Source organism: Leptodactylus fuscus, chromosome 3 (assembly GCF_031893055.1).
Source record: "Leptodactylus fuscus isolate aLepFus1 chromosome 3, aLepFus1.hap2, whole genome shotgun sequence".
In the NCBI taxonomy this organism is placed as follows: Eukaryota; Metazoa; Chordata; class Amphibia; order Anura; family Leptodactylidae; genus Leptodactylus; species Leptodactylus fuscus.
In genome coordinates, this window is record NC_134267.1 from 165319450 (window position 1) to 165335852 (window position 16403).

At 45.1% G+C, this 16403-nt stretch overlaps 1 protein-coding gene across 1 annotated transcript in view; it reads left to right on the plus strand.

Moving 5' to 3' along the window:
* The window catches only part of SERPINI2 (serpin family I member 2), a 43319-nt gene that overhangs the window by 14367 nt on the left and 12549 nt on the right, over positions 1–16403 (plus strand). The window contains exons 4-6 of the mRNA XM_075266715.1: positions 8266–8460; positions 11425–11617; positions 12485–12582. Of these exons, the coding sequence (XP_075122816.1) occupies positions 8266–8460; positions 11425–11617; positions 12485–12582 (486 nt within the window). The remainder of the gene's footprint in view (positions 1–8265; positions 8461–11424; positions 11618–12484; positions 12583–16403) is intronic.

Below are 16403 nucleotides of genomic sequence, written 5' to 3' on the forward strand. Positions count from 1 at the left end.
AAGAAGAGACACAGACAGAGTGCTTGGTTCCCATCATTACTAATCAATGCTACTGTATAATATTCTATATGTTAGAATGACATGATATGTTAGTGTGAACGCTCCGTTCAAACTACCGTCAGTGTCCGACAGGTAGTGTCCGCTGCTAATGTCCATTCAAAATCTTGCACGGACATTAGGAGCGGACACTAGCTATGTCCGTGACATTTTTCATTCATTTAAATGGCAATCGGGTGCGTTGTTTTACACTCCGTGTCTGTCCTTAAGTGTCCATTTGTAAAGATGTCCGACTTTTCAAGCGGACAGCAAAACCCGACATGTAGATTTTTCTGTCCGCTTGAAAAGTCGGACATCTTTACGAACGGACACTTAGGGACAGACACGGACTGTAAAAGAACGCACCCGATCGCCATCTAAATTAATGAAAAGTGTCACGGACACAGCTAGTGTCCGCTCCTAATGTCCGTGCAAGATTTTGAACGGACACAATCAGCGGACACTACCTGTCGGACAATGACGGTAGTGTGAATGCCCCTTACTTCTAAGTGAGCAATAGAGAGTTTGTCTTCTCAGTGGTCTGTCCGTGGGTGACATCACATCAGCTAAACTGTGATTCACTCTCCCATCCACACACTGCACAAAAAAATCCACAGATGAAAAGCTGTGATTTCAGAAACGCTCACGTTTTTGTAAATCTCAGCATGTCAATTATACCTACATAAAGGCTGGTGTTTTACGTATTGGTATAATAGGGGCAGAAAGTCCGGAGGAAATCTCTGCAAACTTTTTGTGAGAAGCGCTGTGGAAATAAATGTGATGCATTTTCGCTTTCTTTTTCAGCTGTGCTTTTTGACTGGCACTTCCTAAGGCAAGGACCCCACAGGACAAAAACGCCATGATTTGTCCGCGGTGGAAATGCCGCAGTAACAAATGCGATGTTTTACAGTATATGCAAAGTGGATGGGATTCTAGCAAATCCCATGCCCACTTTGCGATAAAAACTGCCGTGCAGACGTGCGGTTTTGGAAATTGCAGCATGCCAACTATACCATATGGAAACGGTGGCGATTTCCCCATAGGTATAATTGTAACAGAAAGTCCGTGGAGGAAAACTGCGAACTTTCTGTTTAAAGCGCTGCAGGAAGAACCATGATGCGTTCCTGCCGCAATTTTTCCTGCAGTACTTTATTGCTGCGGGACGTCCCATGGGGCTTTAGTCTAAAGAGTCTTCTAACAATTGTAAATCCCCTGTAGCTTTACCAAATTGATAAACATTAAATTAGATAGTCCTTAGGCCTTACTGTTGATGTTTAGATCCTGGCACAATGCTGTCTCGTCCAGAATGATGTCACATCTCAAGGCCAGTGGCATCTATCTAACACTATGGCCAGCAGCTATTTCCTACCATTGCATGTTTTCTTAACACGTAAGCTAACCATAATTTTAATGGGTCCTGTGTATCACTAACATTAGGAGCTGTATTCGATGGTTTCGCAGGCATTCAACCATGACTTAACGTAATGAAGAATACAAAATACATTAAACCTATCTTTTAAGGTCTGTAATTGTAATTGGTAATGGGCTCTAGCTGCTTTTTAATAGCTACAGGAAGCATATACTGTAACTATAAATATGCTCATAAAATAAATATCGCTCCTAAAAAATATGCATAGCTTTTCAGTGATCATTAGGATTATAGATGCGAAAGTATAAAGTGCACTACATTAAGGGGAGTCTGTCAGCACCAAAAATGTTATTAAATCTGCCCCATTGCTATAACGTATTTTTAGAATGGCTGCTTAATTTTAATGAAAAGCTGCTTTTTAGTCCTTTGTAGAGATGAGCGAACACTAAAATGTTCGAGGTTCGAAATTCGATTCGAACAGCCGCTCACTGTTCGAGTGTTCGAATGGGTTTCGAACCCCATTATAGTCTATGGGGAACATAAACTCGTTAAGGGGGAAACCCAAATTCGTGTCTGGAGGGTCACCAAGTCCACTATGACACCCCAGGAAATGATACCAACACCCTGGAATGACACTGGGACAGCAGGGGAAGCATGTCTGGGGGCATAAAAGTCACTTTATTTCATGGAAATCCCTGTCAGTTTGCGATTTTCGCAAGCTAACTTTTCCCCATAGAAATGCATTGGCCAGTGCTGATTGGCCAGAGTACGGAACTCGACCAATCAGCGCTGGCTCTGCTGGAGGAGGCGGAGTCTAAGATAGCTCCACACCAGTCTCCATTCAGGTCCGACCTTAGACTCCGCCTCCTCCGGCAGAGCCAGCGCTGATTGGCCGAAGGCTGGCCAATGCATTCCTATGCGAATGCAGACTTAGCAGTGCTGAGTCAGTTTTGCTCAACTACACATCTGATGCACACTCGGCACTGCTACATCAGATGTAGCAATCTGATGTAGCAGAGCCGAGGGTGCACTAGAACCCCTGTGCAAACTCAGTTCACGCTAATAGAATGCATTGGCCAGCGCTGATTGGCCAATGCATTCTATTAGCCCGATGAAGTAGAGCTGAATGTGTGTGCTAAGCACACACATTCAGCACTGCTTCATCAAGCCAATACAATGCATTAGCCAGTGCTGATTGGCCAGAGTACGGAATTCGGCCAATCAGCGCTGGCTCTGCTGGAGGAGGCGGAGTCTAAGATCGCTCCACACCAGTCTCCATTCAGGTCCGACCTTAGACTCCGCCTCCTCCGGCAGAGCCAGCGCTGATTGGCCGAAGGCTGGCCAATGCATTCCTATGCGAATGCAGAGACTTAGCAGTGCTGAGTCAGTTTTGCTCAACTACACATCTGATGCACACTCGGCACTGCTACATCAGATGTAGCAATCTGATGTAGCAGAGCCGAGGGTGCACTAGAACCCCTGTGCAAACTCAGTTCACACTAATAGAATGCATTGGCCAGCGCTGATTGGCCAATGCATTCTATTAGCCCGATGAAGTAGAGCTGAATGTGTGTGCTAAGCACACACATTCAGCACTGCTTCATCAAGCCAATACAATGCATTAGCCAGTGCTGATTGGCCAGAGTACGGAATTCGGCCAATCAGCGCTGGCTCTGCTGGAGGAGGCGGAGTCTAAGGTCGGACCTGAATGGAGACTGGTGTGGAGCGATCTTAGACTCCGCCTCCTCCAGCAGAGCCAGCGCTGATTGGCCGAATTCCGTACTCTGGCCAATCAGCGCTGGCCAATGCATTCTATTAGCCCGATGAAGTAGAGCTGAATGTGTGTGCTAAGCACACACATTCAGCACTGCTTCATCACGCCAATACAATGCATTAGCCAGTGCTGATTGGCCAGAGTACGGAATTCGGCCAATCAGCGCTGGCCAATGCATTCTATTAGCCCGATGAAGTAGAGCTGAATGTGTGTGCTAAGCACACACATTCAGCACTGCTTCATCACGCCAATACAATGCATTAGCCAGTGCTGATTGGCCAGAGTACGGAATTCGGCCAATCAGCGCTGGCTCTGCTGGAGGAGGCGGAGTCTAAGATCGCTCCACACCAGTCTCCATTCAGGTCCGACCTTAGACTCCGCCTCCTCCAGCAGAGCCAGCGCTGATTGGCCGAATTCCGTACTCTGGCCAATCAGCACTGGCTAATGCATTGTATTGGCGTGATGAAGCAGTGCTGAATGTGTGTGCTTAGCACACACATTCAGCTCTACTTCATCGGGCTAATAGAATGCATTGGCCAGCGCTGATTGGCCGAATTCCGTACTCTGGCCAATCAGCACTGGCTAATGCATTGTATTGGCGTGATGAAGCAGTGCTGAATGAGTGTGCTTAGCACACACATTCAGCTCTACTTCATCGGGCTAATAGAATGCATTGGCCAATCAGCGCTGGCCAATGCATTCTATTAGCGTGAACTGAGTTTGCACAGGGGTTCTAGTGCACCCTCGGCTCTGCTACATCAGATTGCTACATCTGATGTAGCAGTGCCGAGTGTGCATCAGATGTGTAGTTGAGCAAAACTGACTCAGCACTGCTAAGTCTGCATTCGCATAGGAATGCATTGGCCAGCCTTCGGCCAATCAGCGCTGGCTCTGCCGGAGGAGGCGGAGTCTAAGGTCGGACCTGAATGGAGACTGGTGTGGAGCGATCTTAGACTCCGCCTCCTCCAGCAGAGCCAGCGCTGATTGGCCGAATTCCGTACTCTGGCCAATCAGCACTGGCTAATGCATTGTATTGGCGTGATGAAGCAGTGCTGAATGTGTGTGCTTAGCACACACATTCAGCTCTACTTCATCGGGCTAATAGAATGCATTGGCCAATCAGCGCTGGCCAATGCATTCTATTAGCGTGAACTGAGTTTGCACAGGGGTTCTAGTGCACCCTCGGCTCTGCTACATCAGATTGCTACATCTGATGTAGCAGTGCCGAGTGTGCATCAGATGTGTAGTTGAGCAAAACTGACTCAGCACTGCTAAGTCTGCATTCGCATAGGAATGCATTGGCCAGCCTTCGGCCAATCAGCGCTGGCTCTGCCGGAGGAGGCGGAGTCTAAGGTCGGACCTGAATGGAGACTGGTGTGGAGCGATCTTAGACTCCGCCTCCTCCAGCAGAGCCAGCGCTGATTGGCCGAATTCCGTACTCTGGCCAATCAGCACTGGCTAATGCATTGTATTGGCGTGATGAAGCAGTGCTGAATGTGTGTGCTTAGCACACACATTCAGCTCTACTTCATCGGGCTAATAGAATGCATTGGCCAATCAGCGCTGGCCAATGCATTCTATTAGCGTGAACTGAGTTTGCACAGGGGTTCTAGTGCACCCTCGGCTCTGCTACATCAGATTGCTACATCTGATGTAGCAGTGCCGAGTGTGCATCAGATGTGTAGTTGAGCAAAACTGACTCAGCACTGCTAAGTCTGCATTCGCATAGGAATGCATTGGCCAGCCTTCGGCCAATCAGCGCTGGCTCTGCCGGAGGAGGCGGAGTCTAAGGTTGGACCTGAATGGAGACTGGTGTGGAGCGATCTTAGACTCCGCCTCCTCCAGCAGAGCCAGCGCTGATTGGTCGAGTTCCGTACTCTGGCCAATCAGCGCTGGCCAATGCATTCTATTAGCCCGATGAAGTAGAGCTGAATGTGTGTGCTTAGCACACACATTCAGCTCTACTTCATCAGGCTAATAGAATACATTGGCCAATCAGCGCTGGCCAATGCATTCTATTAGCTTGATGAAGCAGAGTGTGCACAAGGGTTCAAGCGCACCCTCGGCTCTGATGTAGCAGAGCTGAGGGTGCACAAGGGTTCAAGTGCACCCTCGGCTCTCCTACATCAGAGCCGAGGGTGCGCTTGAACCCTTGTGCAGCCTCGGCTCTGCTACATCAGAGCCGAGGGTGCGCTTGAACCCTTGTGCACACTCTGCTTCATCAAGCTAATAGAATGCATTGGCCAGCACTGATTGGCCAGAGTACGGAATTCGGCCAATCAGCGCTGGCCAATGCATCCCTATGGGAAAAAGTTTATCTCACAAAAATCACAATTACACACCCGATAGAGCCCCAAAAAGTTATTTTTAATAACATTCCCCCCTAAATAAAGGTTATCCCTAGCTATCCCTGCCTGTACAGCTATCCCTGTCTCATAGTCACAAAGTTCACATTCTCATATGACCCGGATTTGAAATCCACTATTCGTCTAAAATGGAGGTCACCTGATTTCGGCAGCCAATGACTTTTTCCAATTTTTTTCAATGCCCCCGGTGTCGTAGTTCCTGTCCCACCTCCCCTGCGCTGTTATTGGTGCAAAAAAGGCGCCAGGGAAGGTGGGAGGGGAATCGAATTTTGGCGCACTTTACCACGTGGTGTTCGATTCGATTCGAACATGGCGAACACCCTGATATCCGATCGAACATGTGTTCGATAGAACACTGTTCGCTCATCTCTAGTCCTTTGCTAAAAATACATCAGGGGAAAGTTCTGTGGAAACTGAGCATTGGGGCAAGATCTTTTTGCTCAGGGGGAAGCTTCAGTTTTGCTGGGAGGGGCATAGAGCAAGAGCTGCAATGCTCAGCTGCCCCAGAATATTCCCCTGATGTAATATTAGCTCATTTGCATAGAAATCAAAATCTGAGCTCTGTAAGGGGGCATTCACACAGAGTAACGCAGAGCTGATTCTTTGATGATAACTCACATAAGAATCAGTGTTGCAAAACAGAATCCCATTGACTTCAATTAGTTCCGTTTAATGAGTGTAACTCATTGAAATCAATGTGTTAAAAAGCCTCCCATTGTTTTCAATGTATTACCTGCGTTAAACGGAACAAACTGAAGTCAATGGGATTCTGTTTTGCAGCGCTTATTCTTACGTGAGTAATCATGCCAGAATCAGCGCCACATTACTCCATGTCAATGCCCCCTAAGATACTGAGGCTGATTTAATATTGTTTTTGTTGCTGACAAAATCCCTTTAAAAATCATTTGCTTAAAGGGGTAGTCCCATAACTCTTGTTCTGCAGCATACAGGCTCTGTGCTCTCTTTACTTCCTGGATTTCTTGGCACATTGGTGGGCAGGGTTTCACTTGCTCTGCTATCTGCTATGTTTGCAGTCAGTAATGAGGGATTGGTTGTAAATGCATTACCATTGTCAGCAGTACATTGTTCATAAACCAAATCACAGTACTTTATATAGGGGAGTCTACTCTTTCCAAATATGCTTTAAGGGTGTATCTTAGCTTGCCTAGACTTTGGTCTTAGCTTTAGATACCCAGGCAAAGCACTTTGACTACAACTGTGATTTACTGTACATGAATAATAGAAGCATATTTGGAAACTGTAGAATCACCTTTACAAGATACTGTGATTAGATTTATAAGCAATTTACTGCTGACAGACTCCCTTTAAAGAGGGAGAAGGGACCAGCCTCGCGGAGGACAGGCAGAAAATCAGCGCTCACCCAGTTTATTTGGAAAATGGAAGGCAACTTTATTTGGCACCACGCGTTCCGGGCAAACAGCCCTTTTTCAAGTGCAATAACAATCCCGCCACTGTGGACAGTTTGCTCGTCCTATTAGGGCATATTCAGGTTTATAAAGGGCTGAAGGCCATGATGTGTATGGCAGGAAAGGACGTCCTTTCCTGCCATACACATCATGGCCTTCAGCCCTTTATAAACCTGAATATGCCCTAATAGGACGAGCAAACTGTCCACAGTGGCGGGATTGTTATTGCACTTGAAAAAGGGCTGTTTGCCCGGAACGCGTGGTGCCAAATAAAGTTGCCTTCCATTTTCCAAATAAACTGGGTGAGCGCTGATTTTCTGCCTGTCCTCCGCGAGGCTGGTCCCTTCTCCTACTTTGGTTTGACGTCCCCGAAGACGTTTATCAGCAGCTGCCTTCCGGTTTTACCGGTTTTCTTTATATTACGTCTATTGGTTGTTGTGTTCAACACAACCAGGCCAGGTGAGCGGACACCTATATTGCTTTATATATCTGTTTCATATACCAAAGGTATCACACAAAGAACGGCTCGGTGCCGGGGACTTTGTTTTCTTCTCCCTTTAAAGAGGATCTTTTATGTCCTCGGTCACTTGCGGTATTGTATACTGCTAGAAATCCGACAGTGCACTGAATTCAGCACATTATCGGCTTTCCTTAGGGGGCGTTCCTTAACGCCTAGCGATAATGCTGAGCAGTGAGGAACGCCACTCTAGTACTAGTCTATGTGCGAGCACTGTCGGGGGGGGGGGGGGGGGGCATACTGCTTAGCGTCTCCTGGAAACGCAGTGTTTTTATTGAAAGATGTAAAGAGGTGGAGTTGTTGGAGGCAGGAGAAAGTCCTCTTTAAGTATAGTAGCATATACTAAGAGCAATTTAATGAATTCAACTTTTTAATAAAGTTTTGGACAGAAATTTTCATAGTATTGGTGTTACAGTTGTAATTTTAATGTTCTAATGTTTTTGTACATACAGTACAGTCATGTCATGAATGTGTTAAACGTGAGAGCCACTGAGGATTTGGGGTAAATGTTTACTATGTTGTAGCTATCAAGTAATTCAATTTCCTAACTGGATACTGGTAAATGCTGGAAATGTCAGCAAAAAGAAATACAAGACAGACACATCCAAACTATGTAATTCCTTTTCTTCACATAAAAGCCACAAGCTTATAAAAGCCTTGTCATGTACAGTTCAGGAAAAAAAAAACTTAAATAAAAAGTGCTCTTTAGAGACGGGATTATATCGAGGCCACCTCTCGCCTCTAAATACGTCTATTTTTTATCATTCTTTGTACAGGAAAAATCCGGAACATGTTTTCAAGTGGAGACATTGGACCGCTCACAAGGCTTATTTTGGTCAATGCTATTTATTTCAAAGGAGAATGGGAGCACAAGTTTAGTCCAGATGCGACTCACCTGAGGGACTTCACAATGAAAAGGGGCATTAGAACCAAGATCCCAATGATGAACCTGCATTTAGCAACAAAGCTAGGTAACCTTCTTGCCTCTCCTCTGCATCGTTTCCTTTCAATCATTTTATGATCTTATTTTTTAAGAATTTATTGCTTATAGTAATGTGTGACCAGAGATAGCAGTGTGACAAAACATAGATGCTTCTTAATAATGTTTGCATGATAAAATGAACAATTTAATTATTATTATTATAAGGGTGTGGCCACTATCGCCACTTATAAGATGATCAGCATTAGCCACCAACAGGCCCTACCAGTGGGTCCATAGTTGATCACTTGTATAGTGAATACTAGTTCTCCTTTCCTCATCCCCAGCTTGTCTATGGCAACAAATAGTTGTATGGTCACGATGTGCACACTTCATCTCATTTTTTGCATACTGTATCAGCCATGGAGTTGAATGGAGTGGCAGCATGCATGCGAATACAATTCAGAATGGACCCAGAATAATTTAACCATAGGACAAATAGTGCACCTGTACTGGTTCCTATGATAGAAGGGGCACCGCTCAGCCATGCCAGATTATTACGAGTGGCAGGTCCATATTTCCTCAAAAGGCAGAAAAGAGTTGAACATAATAGTGGCGCACAGAGGTATCAGGTCCGTCGTCCACCATTCAGGCCTCTACTAGTGCAGTCTGAGGCAGGGAGGCACTGCAGTCTGGAGGCATCTTTATGGAAATGGTGCTAGCTGAGTATGTGTTTTTTAAAGGGGTCTTATCATTAAAACTCAATTTTTTGTCCCTTAGACGTAGGAATAGCCTTAAAAAAGGCTATTCTTCTCCTACTTTTAGATGTTTTCTCTGCGCCGCCGTTCTGTAGAAATCCAAGTTGTAATCGGTATGCAAATGAGTTCTCTCGCGGCACTGGGGGCGGGCCCCAGTGCTCAAACAGCACTGGAGGCATCCCCAATGCTGCGAGAGAACTCTCCAGCGCCGCCTCCATCTTCTTCGGGAACGGGCTTTCTTCTTGTTTTCTTCCGGTAGTGGCTTCAAACTTCTAGGCCTCGGGCAGCCGACTGCTCATGCTGGCTGGCCACAAGAAAATGGCCGCTTACAATACTGTGTAAGCGGACATTTACTTGTGGCTGGCGGGCATGTGCAGTCAGCTTTGCTCTTGGCCCAAAGTCTAGAAGTTTGAAGCCACCACCGGAAGAAGACGCGAAGAGAGCCCGTTCCTGAAGAACATGGAGGCGGCGCTAGAGAGTTGTCTTGCAGCATTGGGGACACCCCCAGTGCTGTTTGAGCCCTGGGGCCTGCCCCCAGTGCTGCGAAAGAACTCATTTGCATACTGACGAAAACCGGGATTTCTACGGAACGGTGGCGCAGAGAAGACATCTAAAGGTAGGAGAAGAATAGCCTTTCTTAAGGCTATTCCTACATGTTAGGGACAAAAAATTTTGTTTTAATGATAGGATCCCTTTAATGTATTATATTGTGTGCCACTGAGAGGCATTATACTGTAATTAACTGAAATGTAACTGTATGCAGATGTACAGTGAATGTTGGGTATTTAAATATGGCGGCTGCTCAGTGTTGTGACTTTGCAATACAGTGAAATTCATTGTACTAGTGATCAGACCTACAGGGATTCAAGATCCTTAAGGGGTCTAAAAATTACAGTTAAAAAATAAATAAATAAATAAATATTCAAACCACTCCCTTTCCCTAGAACATATATAAGTTGCACAAAAGCAGTTTTTCTCCAGTTCCACTCCATTCTGAAATTTTTCCAGCTTTGCAGTACATCATACAAAATATTAAATGATTCCCTTACAAAGTAAAATTTGTCCCTCAAGAGTTAAGCCCTGATATGCCACTGTGAACGGAAAAAAATAAGTGATGGTTTTTGGAAGGCGGGGAGTTAAAACCAAAAATTTTAAAAATACCCGTGGCTGGAAGGGGTTATAGGGGATGTATCCTGTTAAACATTTTATCCTATAACAAAGATACTCCAAAATTGTAAACCCAGGTTCCTGAGATGTTCCCAATGGGTATACTGATCTATTCTTAAATGGCAGATGTGTTTAACAGTGATACATATTTTCCGTGTATTGCTGGGTGTCTGGATGACCAAAAAGGGGGGGGGGTAATAACTGTCAAAATGTAAGTAATAGACTCTTTTAAGTTCTAGAGTTTTAAGAGATGATAATAAGAATTCCTCATTATAATTAGAATGACTATATGTGAGGAGATGAGGGTATGTTGGCTTATACAATAAATAATGTCCTCAGCTAAAAGTAATCTGTAAGTTATATATCCATTTACATTGTGTAGCCAATACATAACCAAGTGCTCACAAATACACCTCTCAATATCACTACTAGGTTGATGTACATTTTGAGGAAGGGCTAATACACACACGTCATTTTGGTGACTTATTCCCCTTGATCGATATAGAAAAGTGAGCACAAATGGAGTATACATATAATTTGTGTGTCTTTTCCTGTATACAGTACATATATTATACATTTTCCAGTTTTTCCTAGAAACCAAACATCTTCCATCATGATGTTCAATATAATGTCCTCTAAATTATCGAGATATATTGTCTTCAGAAAAGCAATATTTATCAATAGAGTAAAGCAATTATATGGCGCCATTATCTTATGTAATAAATTTGGTAAGACATATTGGAGGCTAAGCGAAGCATTCTGTAGAGGAAACATTGAATTGCTGTCACATAATAGCAACATATTATGCCTAATACTTCTAAATACTGGTAGTTTAATAAGGGAATTCTTGCAAGATGCCCAGGTCCTTTTCACTGTAAGACAAATGGACATATGTATCCATCTAGTAAAGCTTCAAGCTTCTTTATGTGTCTTACTTTTCTAAGTGCTATTCATTGACTTTTATGATACATGATGCTCAGGCATCATCCAGTGATTAAATTCCTCACAAACCTGTATAATAGCAGTATTGTTTTTAAAATGTGGATTTCATGGCTTTCTTGCTTATTTTTCTTGGTTTTGTTTGTTTCCAGGATATTTTTCAGAGAATAATCTCAAGTATAAAGTATTGGAACTTCCCTACAAAGGGGGCAAACTCAGTCTATTGTTAGCTCTGCCTGAAGAAAACGCCAACATAGCAGACTTGGAAAACAATTTGACAGTGCCTGTACTGACAGACTGGAACAGCAATATGAAGGAAGAACTTGTAGAAATCAGCCTGCCCAGGTAGACGTTATATCTTACATGAAAAACGTAATGGAAAATAGTATGACATTCTACCCACAATAATGGAGATATCTATAAATATATATTCTTCATACCAAGCGAAGATAGAGGCGGGCGGCGCTGGAGATTTCTCTTGCAGCATTGGAGACGCCCCCAGTGCTGTTTGAGCACTGGGCACCGCCCCTAGTGCTGCAAGAGAACTCATTTGCATAAATAAGAAAACCAGGATTTCTACCGAACGGTGGAGAAGACGTCTAAAGGTAGGAGAAGAATAGCCTTTCTTAAGGCTATTCCTACGTGTTAGTGAGAAAAAAAATTGCAATTTAATGATAGAATCCCTTTAAGTGAAAAAATGTGAGGGTGTTTTATTGCCCCATACAAGCTTGAGGAACGTCAAGATCGGTGTACAAGATGTCTTCCCCTCCAAAATGTTTTATATTATGGCTCACAATCTAATTTTCCACAATCATATAGACATGAAAGTGTCAATGTAAATATAACTAGTCTTTCATTACATTTTTTTTTTTTTTGGGGGGGAGGGGGGGAGTAATAGAGTATACAAACGGAGCTCTATAATGGAGCTGAGCCAAAGAGCAACCAAGCTGCAAGAAATGCTGAAAATAAATAACAAGTATTCACCCCCTGCAGGTTCTGACTTCCAAATCATTTTGTGCTCTTGACTTTAATACAGGATCAATACTACATAAGTATGGTAATATTTGGTGTTTTCAAAGTTGCTGAGGCGTTTATGCAGATATCTATATGTAAATAGTGTTCACAGGAGAGCACACACTTTTAGATGAGACACTGACAATTAATAAGAATATCGATGATCACTGTAAATGTATTGTAAATTTTCCTTTGCAGATTTAAAATAGAACAAAAAGTTGACCTAAAGCAATCGCTATATCGTCTCAATGTAACTGATGTCTTCAATCCAAGCTGCAATCTTTCAGGAATAACAGGTACTTATATGAATTCTGCTACCATAATATAAATAATCAGAGATCTGCATCATGTAACAATCTCCCTATATTATAAAAATGAATTTCTGTCTGTCTGTCTGTGCTCTAATGCGAACCAAACGGCTGGACCGATCTTCACCAAATTTGGTACAGAGATACTTCAGGTATCCGGGAAGGTTTAAGACGAGACTCCAACTCACTCGGACGTACCGTTGCTGAGATACAGCATTAAAAACACAGTGCCCCCCTTCCTTAGCCAATACAAACCTGCAAGTCTTTCACTCATATTCCAACTGTAATACACATGGTCACTCCACATGCACAATACAACACTGATATCCAAACTGAGATACATGCATCAGAGGATTAGATACACAGATCAGCACACAGTATCACACGCCAGAGGATTAGATACACGCGTCTGCACACAGTCCCACAAACCAGAGGATTAAATACGCACTTCTGCACACAGTTCCACACACTGAAGGATTTGATACGTGCGTCTGCACACAGTTCCACATGCCGAAGGATTAGATACACGCGTCTGCACAAAGTACCACACCCCGGGGGATTGGATACATGCGTCTGCACACAGTCCCACAAACCAGAGGATTACGTACGCACTTCTGCACACAGTTCCACACACTGAAGGATTTGATACGTGCGTCTGCACACAGTTCCACATGCCGAAGGATTAGATACACGCGTCTGCACAAAGTACCACACCCCGGGGGATTGGATACATGCGTCTGCACACAGTCCCACAAACCAGAGGATTACGTACGCGCTTCTGCACACAGTTCCACACACTGAAGGATTTGATACGTGCGTCTGCACACAGTTCCACATGCCGAAGGATTAGATACACGCGTCTGCACAAAGTACCACACCCTGGGGGATTGGATACATGCGTCTGAACACAGTACCACATGCCAAAGGATTGGATACACGCATCTGCACACAGTTCCACACACCAGAGCATAAGATATGCACGTCTACACACAGTACCACATGTCGTCGGATTAGATACGCGCGTCTACACACAGTTCCACACTCCAGAGGATTAGATACGCTTGTCTGCAGACAGTTGTACACGCCATATGATTAGATACACGTGTCTACACACAGTTCCACACACCAGAGCATAAGATATGCACATCTGCACACAGTACCACATGCCGCAGGATTAGATATGTGTGTCTACACACAGTTCCCCACACCGTAGGATTAGATACGAGCCTCTTCACACAATACCACACAGGGGAGGATTAGATACGTGTGTCTGCACACAGTACCACAAGTCAGAGAATTAGATGTGCGTCTCAGCACACAGTACCACACGGGGGAGGATTAGATACGCTCATCTGCACATAGTACCACATGCCAGAGGATTAGATACGCGCATCTGCACACAGTACCACACAGGAGAGGATTAGATACGCACATCTGCACACAGTACCACATGCCAGAGGATTAGATACACACATCTGCACACAGTACCACACGCCAGAGGATTAGATACGCGCGTCTGCACACAGTACCACATGCCGTAGGATTAGATACGCGCGTCTACACACAGTTCCACACGCAATAGGATTAGATACACGCCTCTTCACACAATACCACACAGGGGAGGATTAGATACGTGTGCCTGAATACAGTACCACACTTTGGAGGATTAGATACATGCCTCTGCACACAGTACCACAAGCCAGAGAATTAGATACGCATCTCAGAACACAGTACCACACAGGGAGGATTAGATACGTGCGTCTGCACACAGTACCCCACGCCCGAGGATTAGATATACGCGTCTGCACACAGTAATACATGCCGTAGGATTAGATACGCGCGTCTACACACAGTTCCACATGCTGCAGGATTAGATACGTGCCTCTTAACACAATACCACACAGGTGAGGATTAGATACGTGTGTCTGCACACAGTACCACAAGCCAGAGAATTAGATACGTGTCTAAGCACACAGTACAACACGGGGAGGATTAGATACGCGCATCTGCACAAAGTACCACATGCCTCAGGATTAGATATGTGCCTCTTCACACAATACCACACAGGGGAGGATTAGATATGTGTGTCTGCACACAGTACCACACTTTGGAGGATTAGATATATGCCTCTGCACACAGTACCACAAGCCAGAGAATTAGATACGCGTCTCAGCACTCAGTACCACACGCCAGAGGATTAGATACGCGCATCTGCACACAGTACCACATGCCGTAGGATTAGATACACGCGTCTACACACAGTTACACACGCTGTAGGGTTAGATACGCGCCTTTTCACACAATACCACACACCAGAGGATTAGATAAGCACGTCTGCACACAGTACTACATGCCGTAGGATTAGATACACGCGTCTGCTTACAGTTCCACATGCCAGACGATGAGATACGCACGTCTTCACACAGTTGTACACGCTATAGGATTAGATACATGCGTCTGCATACAGTACCACATGCTGTAGGATTAGATACGCGTGTCTACACACACTTCCATACGCCGTAGGATTAGATACGCGCCTCTTCACACAGTACTACACTTTGGAGGATTAGATACATGCCTCTTGTGGTAAAGTGTACGGTAAGGTGGTGGATGGCGTGTATATCTCGCCTGGTTTCCTCAGCCAGGTGAGATAAAGGAAAGCCAGGGTAAGCATGTTCTAGCAGAGCATAGTCTGCTGGAACTCTTGTTCCGTATTATGGGCTGGCTTTTCTGGACTGGAGGGCAGGTTGGTAGTGGGAGCCTTCCAGTCCACACCCTTACTCCACCACGGGTTTTGCCCTGAGTCTGGGGCATCCACAGGTGAGCTTCCTTAGGGCTATTTTACTGGGGAAGGAAGCTCAGTTAGGAGCCTGATACACACAAGGAGTGTGTGAGGAAAACACTCCTGAGGAAAAACAGGTACCTTGTGGACTGGGACCTGCTTATATGGTGACTCAACCTGCTGTAGGTCAGAGAGGTAACCTGCTGTATAGCTAGAGCCGGACAAGGCTTAGGTTTTGTTTGTTGTTTTGTTTCTTTGCTGGCACAGTGTTTTATGCCGAATGCCCAAATAAAACACTGGACTTTGTTTATTCTACTAACTGTCTGCCTGGTGTCATTGCCGTTCCCAACCGTGTGAGCTGAACCCCTTACAATTGGTGGAGGATGCGGGCACAACGGCATAACCGAAGTCTGGACAACTGTGTGTGGCAGACATTAAAAGAGCCAGAAGTATATGTCCTGGGTGAAAGCTGCTGCAACTTTGCAAGGACAGTCCAATACCATGGAGGAGGTATTAAAGCAGCTTATACAGGTCCAGGTGCAACAACAACAGGCCCTGGCGCAGCAACAGGAAACAAACCGCCTGTTAATAGAGCAGATGGCTGCACTCCGAGAGTCTGGCACGACTCAAGCCCGACAAATGGAGGTAATCCTGCCTGAGACTGCCAAGGTAAAGAGGGCTGTACAGCAGGTGTTGCAGAAAATGACATCTGATGATGACGCCGAGGCCTACCTCACGGTGTTCGAGAGAGTGGCAGAGAGAGAGGGTCTGCCGAGTGCAGAGTGGGCAGATGTGATTGCGCCCTTCCTCTCCGGTGAACCCCAAAAGGCCTACTATGACCTCAGGGAGCAGGTTGTCCGGGACTATACCAAACTAAAGTTTGAGATCCTTGCTCGCCTGGGTGTCACACCAGCAGTTCGCGCTAGGAGAGTGCACAGTTGGACCTACACCGTTGACAAACCCACCAGGTCCCAGATGTACGACCTAATCCATCTGGTACGCAAATGGCTGGAACCAGAGACCTGCA